The sequence below is a fragment of the Protopterus annectens genome, chromosome 1.part1, assembly GCF_019279795.1.
Source record: "Protopterus annectens isolate FY-2018-M chromosome 1.part1, PAN1.0, whole genome shotgun sequence".
In the NCBI taxonomy this organism is placed as follows: Eukaryota; Metazoa; Chordata; order Ceratodontiformes; family Protopteridae; genus Protopterus; species Protopterus annectens.
This window is the reverse complement of record NC_056726.1, coordinates 427,840,524-427,854,790: the sequence shown is the minus strand read 5'-3', so window position 1 is coordinate 427,854,790 and position 14,267 is coordinate 427,840,524. Positions and strand designations below refer to the sequence as shown.

At 41.5% G+C, this 14,267-nt stretch overlaps 1 protein-coding gene across 1 annotated transcript in view; it reads left to right on the top strand.

The window, feature by feature from the left end:
• The window catches only part of ACO2 (aconitase 2), a 1,318,356-nt gene that overhangs the window by 1,206,377 nt on the left and 97,712 nt on the right, over nt 1-14,267 (top strand). Inside the window, exon 22 of the mRNA XM_044075713.1 lies at nt 1,321-1,512. Within this exon, the coding sequence (XP_043931648.1) occupies nt 1,321-1,512 (192 nt within the window). The remainder of the gene's footprint in view (nt 1-1,320; nt 1,513-14,267) is intronic.

The window sequence follows — 14,267 nt, the reverse complement described above, 5'->3', positions numbered from 1 at the left end:
TATATATATATATATATATATATATATATATATATACACACACACACACACACACACACACTGCGGTGGTGGTGCTGCGGTAGCATTGTCGCCTCACAGTAAGACGTTGTCCTGTTCGATTCTCAGCTAGAGCATCTTCTGTGTGGAGGTATGCATGAGTGGGCATACCTTGGTTGAAGGTTGTGCATCAGAGCTGGCAACTCAGCACGTAAAAATCCGCTGCCAATCATTAGTGGACCGGAGTTCCGCAGTGGCGACCCCTAACCGGGAAAAGTGAAAGACACAACATATATATATTAATATATATATATATATCTATATATATATATATATATATATATATATATATATATATATATATATATATATATATATATATATATATATATATATTTTTTTTTTTTTTTAAATTAATGAAAGACCACTTACCTGAAAACATAATCGCTGAGATGAGATAACTAAAATCTGATTTTAACAAATGACTACGTTGCCGAAACGTTTTTCTCAGGTTAAGTATCCAGTTGACCAACATTTCACAAAGAAACTTATCAGACTGTCTCCAACCCACCCCCAAGTAAATATACCAGCTCCGAGATTGCATTGCGGTGGGGAAAAAGAGTAAATTTTCCCATGTTGTCCAACTGTATACTTACCCCGAGAAATGTCGGCAATACGGTCGTTCGTTAAAATCAGGTTTCAGGCATCTCGTCTTGGCAATTTCATCTTCTGGTAAGTGGGTTTTTGTTAATTTGAAGTAGACCCATTATATATGGATACAGAATGTATATATACATATAGGTATAGAAAGAGATATTAAGATGCAATATAAAGCTTAGTTGACATGAGTAACGAGTCTGCAGATGTTAACCCTTTGCAAACTGCATGCTGCTCTTTCAAATATACAGTTAAAGTAGTTCCACAGGAGAGACCAGTATGCAGGGATGACATGCTGTGATTGTTTTGTGTGCATTCATTCAGAGTTTATTGCTAGTAAACTTTTTTTCCCAGAGCAGTCATGATTGCTGATTTAGTTTCATTATCTGCATTTTTTCTTTAGTGGATAGTATGTGATATATCTTAATGAATGCCTGGTTCTTGTAAGTCTTCAATTCTGTTTGATTTTGCCTTTTTGAAAACAGAGCTCTCCGTTAAATATCTGATTATGTTGCTCTTTTCTGTAGGATGAATAAGATGATTGCTGTCCTTTGATTGTAATTGCATCTGACTGTATTGGCATCTGCATGTGACATTTGCTTTCTAAACTTGTTATTGTAATGTGCTTATTGAGTTTAATATGTTAAAACTGTGCTTTTTCTGTAGGTGAAAGGAAAATGTACCACTGACCATATTTCTGCTGCTGGTCCCTGGTTAAAATTTCGTGGTCATCTAGACAATATTTCAAACAACCTGTTAATTGGAGCAGTTAATGTAGAAAATGACATGGCAAACAACATCAGAAACCAAATTACACAAGAATTTGGATGTGTCCCAGATGTTGCACGTTACTACAAGGTAAGTGGACAGTGTTTACTAATATTTAGAAGTGGACAGCAATAAACTGAACTTAGTTGAACCAGTTTAGCAGTTGTGTATCATTGACTCTTTAGTTGTTCGTTCCTCTTTACCTTTACATTAAATGTAACATACATGTTTTGTGTTTTAGTCAAAATGATCCCATTAATAACTTGTGTAATTTTTAAAGCAGAGAAATTTGTAGAAACCTTTTAAATATGAAGCCAACAGACTCCCATGCAAGAGGATTCACTTTGAAGATTAGAGTTGGATAGCTGTAACCAAATCTTTGGCATATACAGATAAAGCACATACTATGCCACAGGCAACCCTAGTTATGTTAGTATCTCTGGATCCTGTCAGAGCTGCCTTGGGGAGGATGAGAGTGAGCAGGTGTTGCTTACTAACCCGGGGGTGGGGGTGGCTGTCTCTCGCCACAAGGGTGACACCTGGTGGGAGCCACTAGGTTGTTACTCTGTAGAGTTTGAGCGTGTGCTATTAGGGTGTTTAGCACCAGTAAAGCAAAGGGGGATCCAGTATCAAGAGGCATGCTTCTCAGGGGACAGCAATATTAAGTTTAGAGATGCCTCAGATGAGCAGAGGGCAAGCTGTCTTCCAAGATCTGCAAGCTGGCTTGCTGACTACTACCCAGTTCTCACCAGGGAGTAGCAAGGACTGATGGGGATTCCTGGGAGGGAACAAATTCACCATTGTTTTCTAGCCCAACCCAGGAATGCCTGGCTGTTGTGTTCCCAGAGCAAATGTGCCAGTTAGGTCTCATCAACTGAGCCATTTGGCAATGTCCCAAGCAGCACTGGAATGTTAGTAAACATTTGCCAAATGCATTGTAGTCAAAAGCTGTGCTGAAGATGTATGGTCTGAAATGTGTGAGCTAAAAAGCTGAAAGTTACTTTTAGATCTGTTGTGAGTTACAGTTGTTTCTTACAGCAAATCCATATCTTCTGACTTACTCCCACTAACAGCAACTGTATTTTTTTCCAGAAATTAGGATCAGCAAATATCACTGCCATACCTTTGACATTGTAGTGTGAAGAAGCTGGTATTCCATCTTTTTCTCAGTACATGAAATGCACTGTTATCTGTATTTCATTCATAGCTCCATACTGTGCTAGTTCATTTCGTTTTGCTGAGACTAGATTTTAATTTTAGGTTCATGTCCTCAAGATGCTTCTATGATCTGTAGAAATTTGATGTTTGCAGAAGCATGACATGCATACATTGCCTACAGTATAATTGATTTCTTGGAATTGATCACAGCAGCAGGTGAACCCCCCCCCCCCTTTGAAGATCCACCTAACAAAATTGCAAGTAGAAAAAAGGTTCTTCCCTAGCTTATCCCCTTTTCAGCCCTCTCAGTGCCTAAGTTTATTTTGAGCCTCATCTTGCCTTTTCTTGGTTTCCCCATTCTTCTGCTTTATATATTAAATACTTGAAATCTCCAATACCTCTATAGGATATGTCTTAATTTTCCTTGTAGTAAACTTAGGAGCCTATGACAACTCTTCTTACTTTCATTTGTCAGTCTTTGTGCCAAAAAGATTTTGTGTTCTAATGTTATCTAAAATGGTTACCTGATAGCATCCTTTCTAAATTCATGCATGTTACCAATTACTCCCTTATTTTCCCTTCAGTACATTTGTTTTTTCCTGTTCTGAGAGATTCCCATTCTACTGAAATACTTTAGCCATTTTTAACCCCTCTAAATTGCTACTACTATCCCATATCTCTTCCTCTGTTATTTGTGCCATGTTTTTAAACCAAAGTACTTTTGAGTCAAATTAGAGACAGAATTATGTTGGTTGTGGGGTTTCATTGAGGATAGGAGTCAAGTAGTACACAGAGTAACAAAAGCATAACACCTGATTTGTTGGACTTTGAAACTATAATTGTATAAATAAGGTAAAGTCTTGTTAACTCTATCTGCATTTCGTTATGTTTTGCTACAGTCTTGCCTGTGTTAAATAAATATTTCATTTGCATAGAGCGCTTGATTTAGAGAAGGTAGGGCTACTGTAATATCTTCTGTGTTCCCTATCACCTTGCTTTGTGCTTTCAAGTCCCTTACCCCATTGCCAGGACACCTAATTTTTTGGAAAATCTCTTTCTGTCTATGCTACAGTAGAGGCTGTAGTTTAATGTCATTAAAAGTGAAACTAGTTACAGCTGCAGACACCTGGAATACTCCACAGGGAATGATCCCCATGTTAGACGAGGTAAAATCTTTGAACGGTTCTATTTGTTTTATTTGTTAACCAGATAAGGCCCACTAGGTTCATGGGTCTGATTTAAGTGAACTGCTCAGAGTTGTATAGTAGGCAGAAGATGGAGGAAATCAAATCTTATAGCCTGAGCTACAGGATGCAGCTTAACAGCTTAGAGCATTAATCTTTTACAGTAACTGTAAGATGTTGGGTAATTCCATAATTATCAGAAAGAATTGTCTTAAAGTTTAACTCTCCTCTGTTGGCTAATAGGTTGTGATTAAATTGTTGACAAAGCTTGTCATGTCTGTAAAGACCAACCATTAAAGGACCACTTTGAACAGAAATGAAAAAAAAATGTTTATCTTGCTATTAAAATTCTACACAATCCAAGCCTTCCAGCAGCACAAGACAGTTTAATTGTAATTTATTTTTTTAGTTTTCTAGCCCTTCTGGGGTTAGACATGCTGATTTTTTTTTTTTTTTTTTTTTTCTTGCTTGAGTCAGTCAAAATGTTTCCTGCAGAGTTCGTCTGGTTTAGTCGGATTTATTTACTTTCAGGTTACGAAGCTTAGCAGTTTTGCAGCCCCAAGGAATTGGAGGAATGCAAAGGTCAGACAAGTGAAGTCTGAGCCTGAATAGCTTTAGGACCTCAGTGGGTTCATAGGTTCATAGGTAGATACTAGGCTATCTGCCCTAGGGCATTTATAAGCCTAGCCAGAATGTATTTGGCTTCTGCCTCCCTATTAGATTAGCCTACTGTCCCTCTGTAAAGTAGATCACAGAAGGTACCCTTTTAAGATTAGTTTACTGTGCCTCTGTCTAGCAGGGACACAGAAGAGATCCCAGGGGTGAATTTGCGATTTCCCATCCATGCGTCCAGATTTCGCTTGAAGAGGGTCAGCGGGGGGCTATGTCTAACATGAATTGGGATTCTGTTCCAGAGTGAGGGGAGCCTCTGGGAAATGAATCTGTCCCTCCAGCATGTCCTATTTATTTTTGTGCTGAGGCTTAGGTCCCTGGAGGGTGTGGAATAATAATAAAAAAAAAGTTGCATGTAAATGTCTGTTTTCCTTAGCAAGAGATGATCAGTTGTGGTAGGTGAAATGATGCAAGAGTACTGGAGGCAGATTCCTGTAGGAAGTATTGAGATTTCATGCAGCCCCAACATAATGTGCACTAAGGAAGCAGACTAGAGATGCCACAAGGGAAAAACTGACAACTCTTGCTTTTTTGTTATGTGAAAGTATGGGGGATCATTTTTTAGAGAGGGAAAGGAAATGTTTTTGGGGTGTAGTTGTCCTTTAAGATGGGTCTCATGTATGTTATTGTAAGTGGTGTCCATAACTGACTTAGTTATGTGATGTCACTGTAATAGAACCATTATGAAGACCATGTTGAACATCTGTTAATAGACTATAATGTCGATATAGTTGAACATCCTGTTTGCAAACCAGTATTTCAGACATTTTGGTTAGTTGTTACAAGTTAACAAGTCTGAAGTTTATATGAGCTGCTGCAGAACATATTTAGACAAGCTATATATTTTTTCTGCATGTTGGAATGGAGCAGGGACAGTGCCTGAGGGCAAGTGTTTGTGTAGTTATATGTCAGGTTGACTTCAAGTTTGACATTTGTAGGAGATCAGGGTGAATTTAGCACTGTATCATTTGCCAAGGTTTTCTAAAAGTTTTGTAACTTGTTTTGAAGGAATTGCTTTAAGGTGGAAGATTGGGCTTATGTCAGCCAGGGGTTTTGTGGAGAGATTACTGTGTTTTGAGTGCAGTTTAATGTTCTGTTTTGTAGTACATTAAGAGAATGAGATTGCTGAGTAAGATGAAAGTAGTGACTATTTTAATGTATGATTACATTTGCTTTAAGGCTGAGAATATGTTTGCTGCTTGTTGTGGTTGGTTATCTTTTTAGTTGCTTTCCAGAATAGCTTTGGAGGTGTTGCTAATGCAGACCGCTATTTTCCTTTGTGTGTAGCTTTCCCCGTGTTTGGTATATTCATGCATTTTCTAATATTAAAAAAACTCTGTTGCGTTTCATTCTTTCCATGCTGTTTTTTCTATGTCATGAAAGTTTTGGTTTCTGTTGTGATCCAGGGGCAGTGTTGATCCCTTAGAGCCCTGGTACTTTGTGAAAGCAGTGCATCTTGTACAGATGTTAGATGATTTATGAAGTAAGACGGGTTGAATAGGATTTTTCTCTGGGAGTGGAGATTTGTGGTTTTATATGACCAAAATTGGTCATTGTGTTAGGATCAACTTTCTGTCAGACAGTGTGGGCAATGCTGTTTGCAATGAGATCTAATAAAGACTTGCTACCTGAAGCAGGTTTGGTATCTCAACTTGTTTACTGTTTGTTCTAGACCAGTGAGATTGTAGTGTCTTAGTGTAGAGTTTTTTAATGATACCATTAGGAACACGCATAACTCATCTAGACTGGCAACAGAAGTGGGAGGGGAAATAAGCTGTCTCATGTGCAGGTGTACATTTGCCCAGGAATAGTTGCACTGCTGGTAACCATTGGTTCAGGAGTAAGCCCAATCAGTTTGTTCAATATGAAGTTGGATGTCACATACCCCCTCCTATTGTTCCTAGTCTATTATATGCATATAGAGATAATAGTTGTGTTTAATGTAGGCAAGGGGGCAACCGTTGTCTTTTAGCCATGTTTCAGCAAGTGCATGTGGTTATTCTGTTAGTAGCCAGAGGTCAAGAATGGTTCATGCATCATTTCTTACTGATCATTAATTAAATTGCTTATGCCAGTGTCCAAGTTTTTTGGGTATAAACTTATGCCAGAGGTTGATGCTTGAGCAATACATATGACATGGATTTAGCTGACTCCTGTAAGAGTGTGTTTGATGGCAGAAAGATGCAAGTTGAGTTTTTTAAGGAGGTTTTGGCCTTTATTGTTTGGAAGTAATAATTCAGATTTGAGTTTGACACTGTTTGGGGCTATGTATGTAAATTTGACTAATAGTTATTGGTAGTTTAGGTGGTATGGTTAGGGCTGTTGGTTTAATTAGATTAACTTATTCCCCACTGGCTCAGCTGTTAACAATGTGGAGGGCAAGTAGAATGGTTGTCCAGATTAATAATAAAAAATATATATAATTGGTGATCTATTGTAGCGATCACACTATTTTAATGGCCTGCCAATGTTGGAAAGCTGGGTGAAAGAAAAGTATAGGGAATAAGTCTGTTGGGTGTGTCATCATCATCATCTTTCAGCTTTTCCCGTTACGGGTCACCACAGCGGATCATCTCTTTCCATTTCGTCCTATCCTCTGCATCTTGCTCTGTCACACCAACCGCCTGCATGTCCTCTCTCACCACGTCCATAAACCTTATCTTAGGCCTTCCTCTTTTCCTCTTACCTGGCAGCTCCATCCTTAGCATCTTTTTCCCAATAATATCCATCATCCCTCCTCAGCACATGTCCAAACCAACACAATCTCATCTCTCTTGCTTTGTCTCCAAACTGTCCAACATGAGATGACCCTCTAATATACTGATTCCTAATCCTATCCATCCTAGTCACACCAAGTGCAAATCTTAACATCTTTAACTCTGCCACATCCAGCTCTGACTCCTGCCTTTTTGTCAATGCCACTGTCTCCAACCCATATAACATAGCTGGTCTCACTACCCTCTTGTAGACCTTCCCTTTCACTCTTACTGGTACCAGTCTGTCACAAATCACTCCTGACACTCTTCTCCACCCATTCCACCCTGCCTGTACTCTCTTCTTCACCTCTCTTCCACATTCACCATTACTCTGAACTGTTGATCCAAAGTACTTAAACTTGTCCACCTTTACCAACTCTACTCCCTGCATCCTCACCATTCTTCTACCCTCCCTCTCATTTACACACATATATTCTGTCTTAGCCCTGCTGACCTTCATTCCTCTGCTCTCTAGAGCATATCTCCACCTCTCCAGAGTCTCCTCAACCTGATTCCTATTCTCACTACAGATGACAATGTCATCTGCAAACATCATAGTCCACGGGGCCTCTTGTCTGATCTCATCTGTCAACCTGTCCATCACCACTGCAAATAAGAAAGGACTCAGAGCTGATCCTTGATGTAATTCCACCTCCACCTTAAACGGATCTGTCACTCCCACTGCAGTCCTCACCACTGTCACACTACCCTCGTACATATCCTGTACCACTCTTACATACTTCTCTGCCACTCCCGACTTCCTCATACAATACCACAACTCTTCTCTAGGCACCCTGTCATATGCTTTCTCCAAGTCTACAAAGACACAATGCAACTCCTTCTGACCTTCTCTGTATTTCTCCAATAACACTCTCGGAGCAAACATTGCATCTGTAGTGATCTTGCCTGGCATGAAACCATACTGCTGATCACTAATCATCACCTCCCTTCTTAACCTAGCTTCTACTACTTTCCCATAACTTCAAGCTGTGACTGATCAATTTTATCCCTTTGTAGTTACTGCAGCTCTGCACATCACCCTTATTCTTAGATAGGTACCAAAACACTTTTTTCCACTCCTCAGGCATCCTCTGACTTTCCAAAATTTCATTAAACAATCTAGTAAAAATTCCACTGCCATTTCTCCTAAGCACCTCCATGCTTCCATTGGGATGTCATCTGGGCCAACAGCCTTTCCATTCTTCATCCTCTTCATAGCTGTCCTTACTTCCTCCTTGCTAATCTGTTTCACTTCCTGATTCACTATCCCCACATCATCCAACCTTCTCTCTCATTCTCTTCATTCATCAGCCTCTCAAAATACTCTTTCCATCTACTCAACACACTCTCCTCTCTTGTGAGTACCTTTCCCTCACTATTCTTTATCACCCTTACTTGCTGCACATCTTTCCCAGCTCTGTCTCTCTGTCTAGCCAATCGGTACAGGTCCTTTTCTCCCTCTTTAGTGTCCAATCTCTCATACAACTCTCCATACGCCTTATCCTTAGCTTTCGCCACCTCTCTCTTTGCTATGCGCCTCATCTCCTTATACTTGTCTACCTTCATCTCTTTGACAATCCCACTTCTTCGCCAGCCTCTTCCTCTGTATACTCTCCTGTACTTCCTCATTCCACCACCAGGTCTCCTTGTCCTCCTTCCTCTGTCCAGATGTCACACCAAGCACCTTTCTAGCAGTCTCCCTTACTAGTTCTGCTGTAGTTACCCAGCTATTCAGTAACTCTCCACTGCCTCCCAGTACCTGTCTTAACTCTTCCCTAAACTCCACTTCACAATCACCCTTTTTTAACTTCCACCATTTAATCCTTGGCACAGCTTTCACACTCCTCCTCCTCTTCTTGATCAACAGTGTCATCCTACAGACCACCATTCTATGCTGCTTAACTACACTTTCCCCTGCCACCACTTTACAGTCTCCAATCTCCTTCAGACTGGCCCTCCTACATAGGATATAATCCACCTGTGTGCATCTTCCTCCACTCTTGTACATCACCCTGTGCTCCTCCCGCTTCTTACAATACGTGTTCACCACAGCCATGTCCATCCTTTTCGCAAAATCCACAATCATCTGACCTTCTGCATTCCTCTCCTTAACACCTTACCTACCCATCACTTCCTCATCCCCTCTGTTCACTTCACCAACATGCCCATTAAAGTCCACTCCAATCACTAGTCTCTCACCCTTGGGTACACTCACCGCAACTTCATCCAACTCACTCCAAAATTTCTCTTTCTCATCCATCGCACACCCAACTTGTGGAGCATATGCACCAACAACATTCATCATTACACCATCAATTTCGAGCTTCATAAACATCACTCTGTCAGACACTCTCTTCATGTCTAAAACACTCTTGGCATATTGTTCCTTTAGTATAACCCCTACCCCATTTCTCCTACCATCCACACCATGATAGAACAATTTGAACCCGTTTCCTAAACACCTGGCCTTACTTCCCTTCCATCTGGTCTCTTGCACGCACAATATATCAACCTTCCTTCTCTCCATCATATCAGCTAGTTCTCTTCCTATACCAGTCATACTGCCAACATTCAAAGTTCCTACCCTCACTGCTACACTCCTAACCTTCCTCCTCTCTTCCTGCCTTCGGCCTCCTCTTCTCCTTCGGGGTGTGTGTAGAAGCTAAATGAAAGGTGATGCGTTTGTGTGTGTGTATGTATAAAATAATACATATAATATGAAAACTGGAGTGAAAGAGTAGCATGAAAGAAAGTGATAAGTGTGTGTTTCTTTTGGAATGGGGTGGGCCATATTTTGCGTTGGTGATCAGGACTGAGGAAAATGGCTATAAGTTGGGAATTTGGCATGAATAATTGTATAGAAATTGGAAGAGAGGAGTAGATGTGGTTAAAAAAATGGTCACCACCAAGTCCCTCAAGCACTAGGAAGAGTGATTGAAAAAGCTAGATAGGTTGCCATGACTATAATATTCAAGAGATGCTCCTACTACAACAAAGAGCCTGGAGGAAATGCATACCACTCCAGCCTGACCTAAGGTGGAAGAAGTCGGTGAGAGAGAGAAAGAAGTGGTTGTTGTGGTAAAAGATGGCTATTGCTGTCACCAAGATCCTGAAGTTGTAGCACCGGTGGTAGAGAGAGAGATAGTTAAGGTACAATGATGGAAATAATGAAAGTAATGCTTCTGTTATCGCCCATAACCCATGTGGTATGAAAAAGAAACGAGCTTTGAGCAGGATGAAAATAGCTCTATATAACAAAACGTCTAAAGTTATAGTAATAGTAGTAGAGAGTAAGGAAGTTAGGGCAAGAATGGCTACAACAGTGAAGTAGCCACTCCTGCAGCTATCTAGAGCCCAAAGTTGAATGAAGAAAAAAAGAGCTTAGAGTGGGAATAGTTGTGATATGAACGGTGGTGGTGGTAGAAGTCAAGATGGTGCAGGTGGTGTTCTGCCAAGAGCTTGAGATGTAAAATGAGAAATCGACAGCACGAATAACCTTCAGTATTCTAACACGAAGGTGAATATGTGTGTACAGTTATGAAGAGAAGGGGTTTAGAAGTAAAGTGCAGAAGATATAAGTTTTGGATTTAAAGGGGATTTGGAAGTAGGAGTGAAATGGCAAGTAGCTAAGAATGGCAAGTAGCTAAGGTAAAAAGCTGTAGGGAGAAAAGCAGGTGTAGAGGAGGATTATTGCTTTATCAGAGAGCTAATGAGAATAATCTTCTGCCAGTACTTGCTAAGAATCTTGCAGTGTGACATGAATGAAATTTTATTGTGGAAGTCAGAAATTGGCCCTGTCTGAACCATAGTCAGGAATGGAAAGTGAATATCTCCTGCTGCCACCAAATTGGATCAGCTCTGGCTGCTGCCAGGAATTTGAAGTGCAGAGTATAGAGAGGTTGTTGCCACAAAGGTGCAGAATGGAGAGAATATCAAAAATAGGCTGTAGGGAAAGAAGCAAGTGTAGAGGATGTCTGTCCTTGACTGCCAGCCAATACGAAGGAGGAAATGATGGAGGTAGTTATAAGTAGCATGTACTGTCACCAGGAACAAGGACAGCTGTAGAAGGAAGCATATGAATTGATTGTGGAATACAGAACTATTAGTTGTACTAGGTATAAGAATGGAACATACAGATGTAAGTATTAACAGGGGGAAGGGGGAGAACCCAAGCTACCCTCAGACATAATGTAGAGTGAAGTAAGGGTTAGCTTCTGCTGCTGTCAGGAGCCAGAATGCATAGCGGGAATTGAACTTTTTTTAATTATGCAGAAGCAGTGTAGCCTATGCTGCCACTAAGAACTCTGAATGCAGTGGGAAACGTATAGGCTGACAATAAGTTGTGGGAAAAATGAGCTTGCACACAATACCCAAGTGGGGGTGTTGTTGAAATCTTTGGCCAGGTTGAGGTAGACGGTATGCAATGTTTTGTCCTCATCCATTGCTGTGGTGACCTTCTTGAAGTCCACATAGTTGAGTAGGCACAACCTGCCCTTGAAACCAAACTGGGTTGGATCCATTGTCTGAAGGTTTCCTATGTTTAATGCATAATTCTTTCCATGACCTTGCATACAAGACTCTACAAGCAAAATCTTGATTGGATGAGCAATAGGAAATTCACCCCGGGGATCACTTCTGTGGCTCTGCTCAACAGGGGCACAGGAAAATAATTTTCTTGGGTGGCGAAAGCCAGGGTACCTTTTTGGCTAGGCTTATATAGGCCCTAGGGCCAATAGCCTAGTACCTACCTATGAGACTAGTCAAGCTAATGGTTCAGTAGTTTACCTTTGCTGTGGATGGTGTGCCTTTGTGTGCAGAGGGATAATGCCGCAATCCTCCAGTCGCACAAAGCCTTTTTGGAGGCTGTGATTGAATAGTGCCTGTAAGTTGCCCCATTGCTCATCCTTCATGCTGTTAAGTAGGTGTCCTGGAATATTGTCAGGTCTCATCAATGCAGTGTTTTTGACCCTGAAGAGTGCATCATGGGCCTTTTCCCTAGTGATACCTGGGAGCTATGGTTGGGGGTATTTCTTGAGAGGTGTCTAGGGGAGAAAGCAGAGTAAAATTGGAGCTGAATTTATTGTCCAGTAGATTCCCTTTTTAGTATAGGTGCCTGCATTTCCAATTAGATGTTCATCGTGCATACAGCTGCAGTCGTTACAGATGGGTTATCCTGCCGTAAGGCGGGTCCTCGGTCGGCCGAATTCCAAAGTCTAGGTCCGGCGTCGGTTGTCGTCGCTTCTTCCCTGACGTCAGTGCGGCAGGGGTATAAAAGAGGCAGCCGACACCATCTTCTTCAGTCTTCTTGCCGTGCGGTGCCCGAAGCAGAAGCAGTTCGCAAGTGCCGGTTGGCCAGCTCCTGAGATTTACAAAAATATTTCAGCCGAAGTCTTGAAAGCGAAGTACCCCATTGGGGAAACTTTTCTTGCCTCAGACTGATGTCAGACAAAGTTAATAATTGCATTTCATGTGGGAAGCAAATACTGCATAAGGATTTCCACTCTTTCTGTATACCTTGCTTAGGCCCAGACCACAACGTCTCGGCCTGCCGTTTTTGTGCTAGATTCAACAAGCGCACTATTAAGCGCCGGGCGGAGTTCACCCTTCACTATTTTGGTAAACAATTTAATTATATTATGTCGTCGGATACTCAGACTCCAGTTTTGAGTAAAAGACGCAAAGATAAGGACCGACACACGAGGTCCGCACCGACTACTGATACCACGCTAAGGCCGACTACCGGTTCTCCGGTTCTCAGCGAGGCGCCTACGCAGCCCCTGAGTATCGATGACACTACATTACTGGTGTCTTCAGTACCTGAGGTCGCAGGCTCCTCGGCCCCCATTTCTACTGCAGATACCGACGCCACTCTTGGCGGGGAAGCTCAGAGTTTAGACAGGCCTGCCATTTCTCAAGGTGTCGTCAGGCCTTCCTCCTTTTCTATTAAAGCTTTCACTAAATCTAAAGCAGCCATGAAAACCAAAAAACAGGGACCTCACACACCCTCTCAAGGCCCCATGCCTAAAAAACAGATGCTCAAAATGGCTGAGTATTTGATTACTCTTATCAGGGGTTCTCAACCCCCCCTCTGACAAAAGGCCCAGATTAGAGGAAGACTACCCTTCCTCAGATCAAGCCTCTATTACCTCTGAACATTCTGAGGACCAGGATTATGCCTATTCTCCTTTCGAAGACTCTGATGCAGAGGAGTCTATTCCCTCGTCCCCCCCCCCCCCAGAGGACTACTCTTTTGGGGAAATCTTACATACATTGAGGGAACACTTTCACTGGGAAGGCCAAGATTACTCAGATTCCAAGAAAAGGCTCAGGGATTTTCTTTTGCTCCCCCAGCATAGGCCCCTGGCTATCCCTCCTGTTTTAGATATATTGGATGATGTGTACACAGAAGCCAGCCTTAATTCAGATTCTTTGCCTCCAGCTCCTGTTAAACCAGACCGGTATTACCGGGTTCCTGATTCTCACCAATTCCTATACAAAAGCCATACTGCTGACCCAGAAACTATTTCACAGGGTCCCAAGGGGATTAAGGCCTCTACTGCTAAAAACCCATTACCTTCAGAGAAAGATTCAAGAGCTTTAGAAAGGTGGGGGAAAAAGGTGTACGCCTCTGCCACTTTAACCATGAGGGCATTAAACTGTCATTTCCATATGTTAAAGTATCAACAGTTTTTATTATCTCAGTTGAAAAGCAAAATGACACAACCAGAACAACCAGATTTAAAAGAGTTGCAAGATTTGTTGCATGGTGCAGAGCAAGTGGGTAAACGTACCTTGCAGTGTGGTTTTGATGCTTTAGAGGCCTCATGTAGAGCTACTGTTATGGGGTCTGTTATACGTAGGCATGCTTGGCTCAAAGAGCAAGCCTTACCAGATCATGTCAAAGCTAAATTATTAGATGCACCTCTTCAAAAAGATGTATTGTTTGGTGTTAAAGCTGAGGAGGTACTAAAGAAAATGGAGGAAAAAGCGAAATCAATGCAAACAGTGAAAGATTTCCTGTAGGTACAACCTCCACATTTCAGCAGAAACTGGCCTTCAAAAAATTGATCCTTTC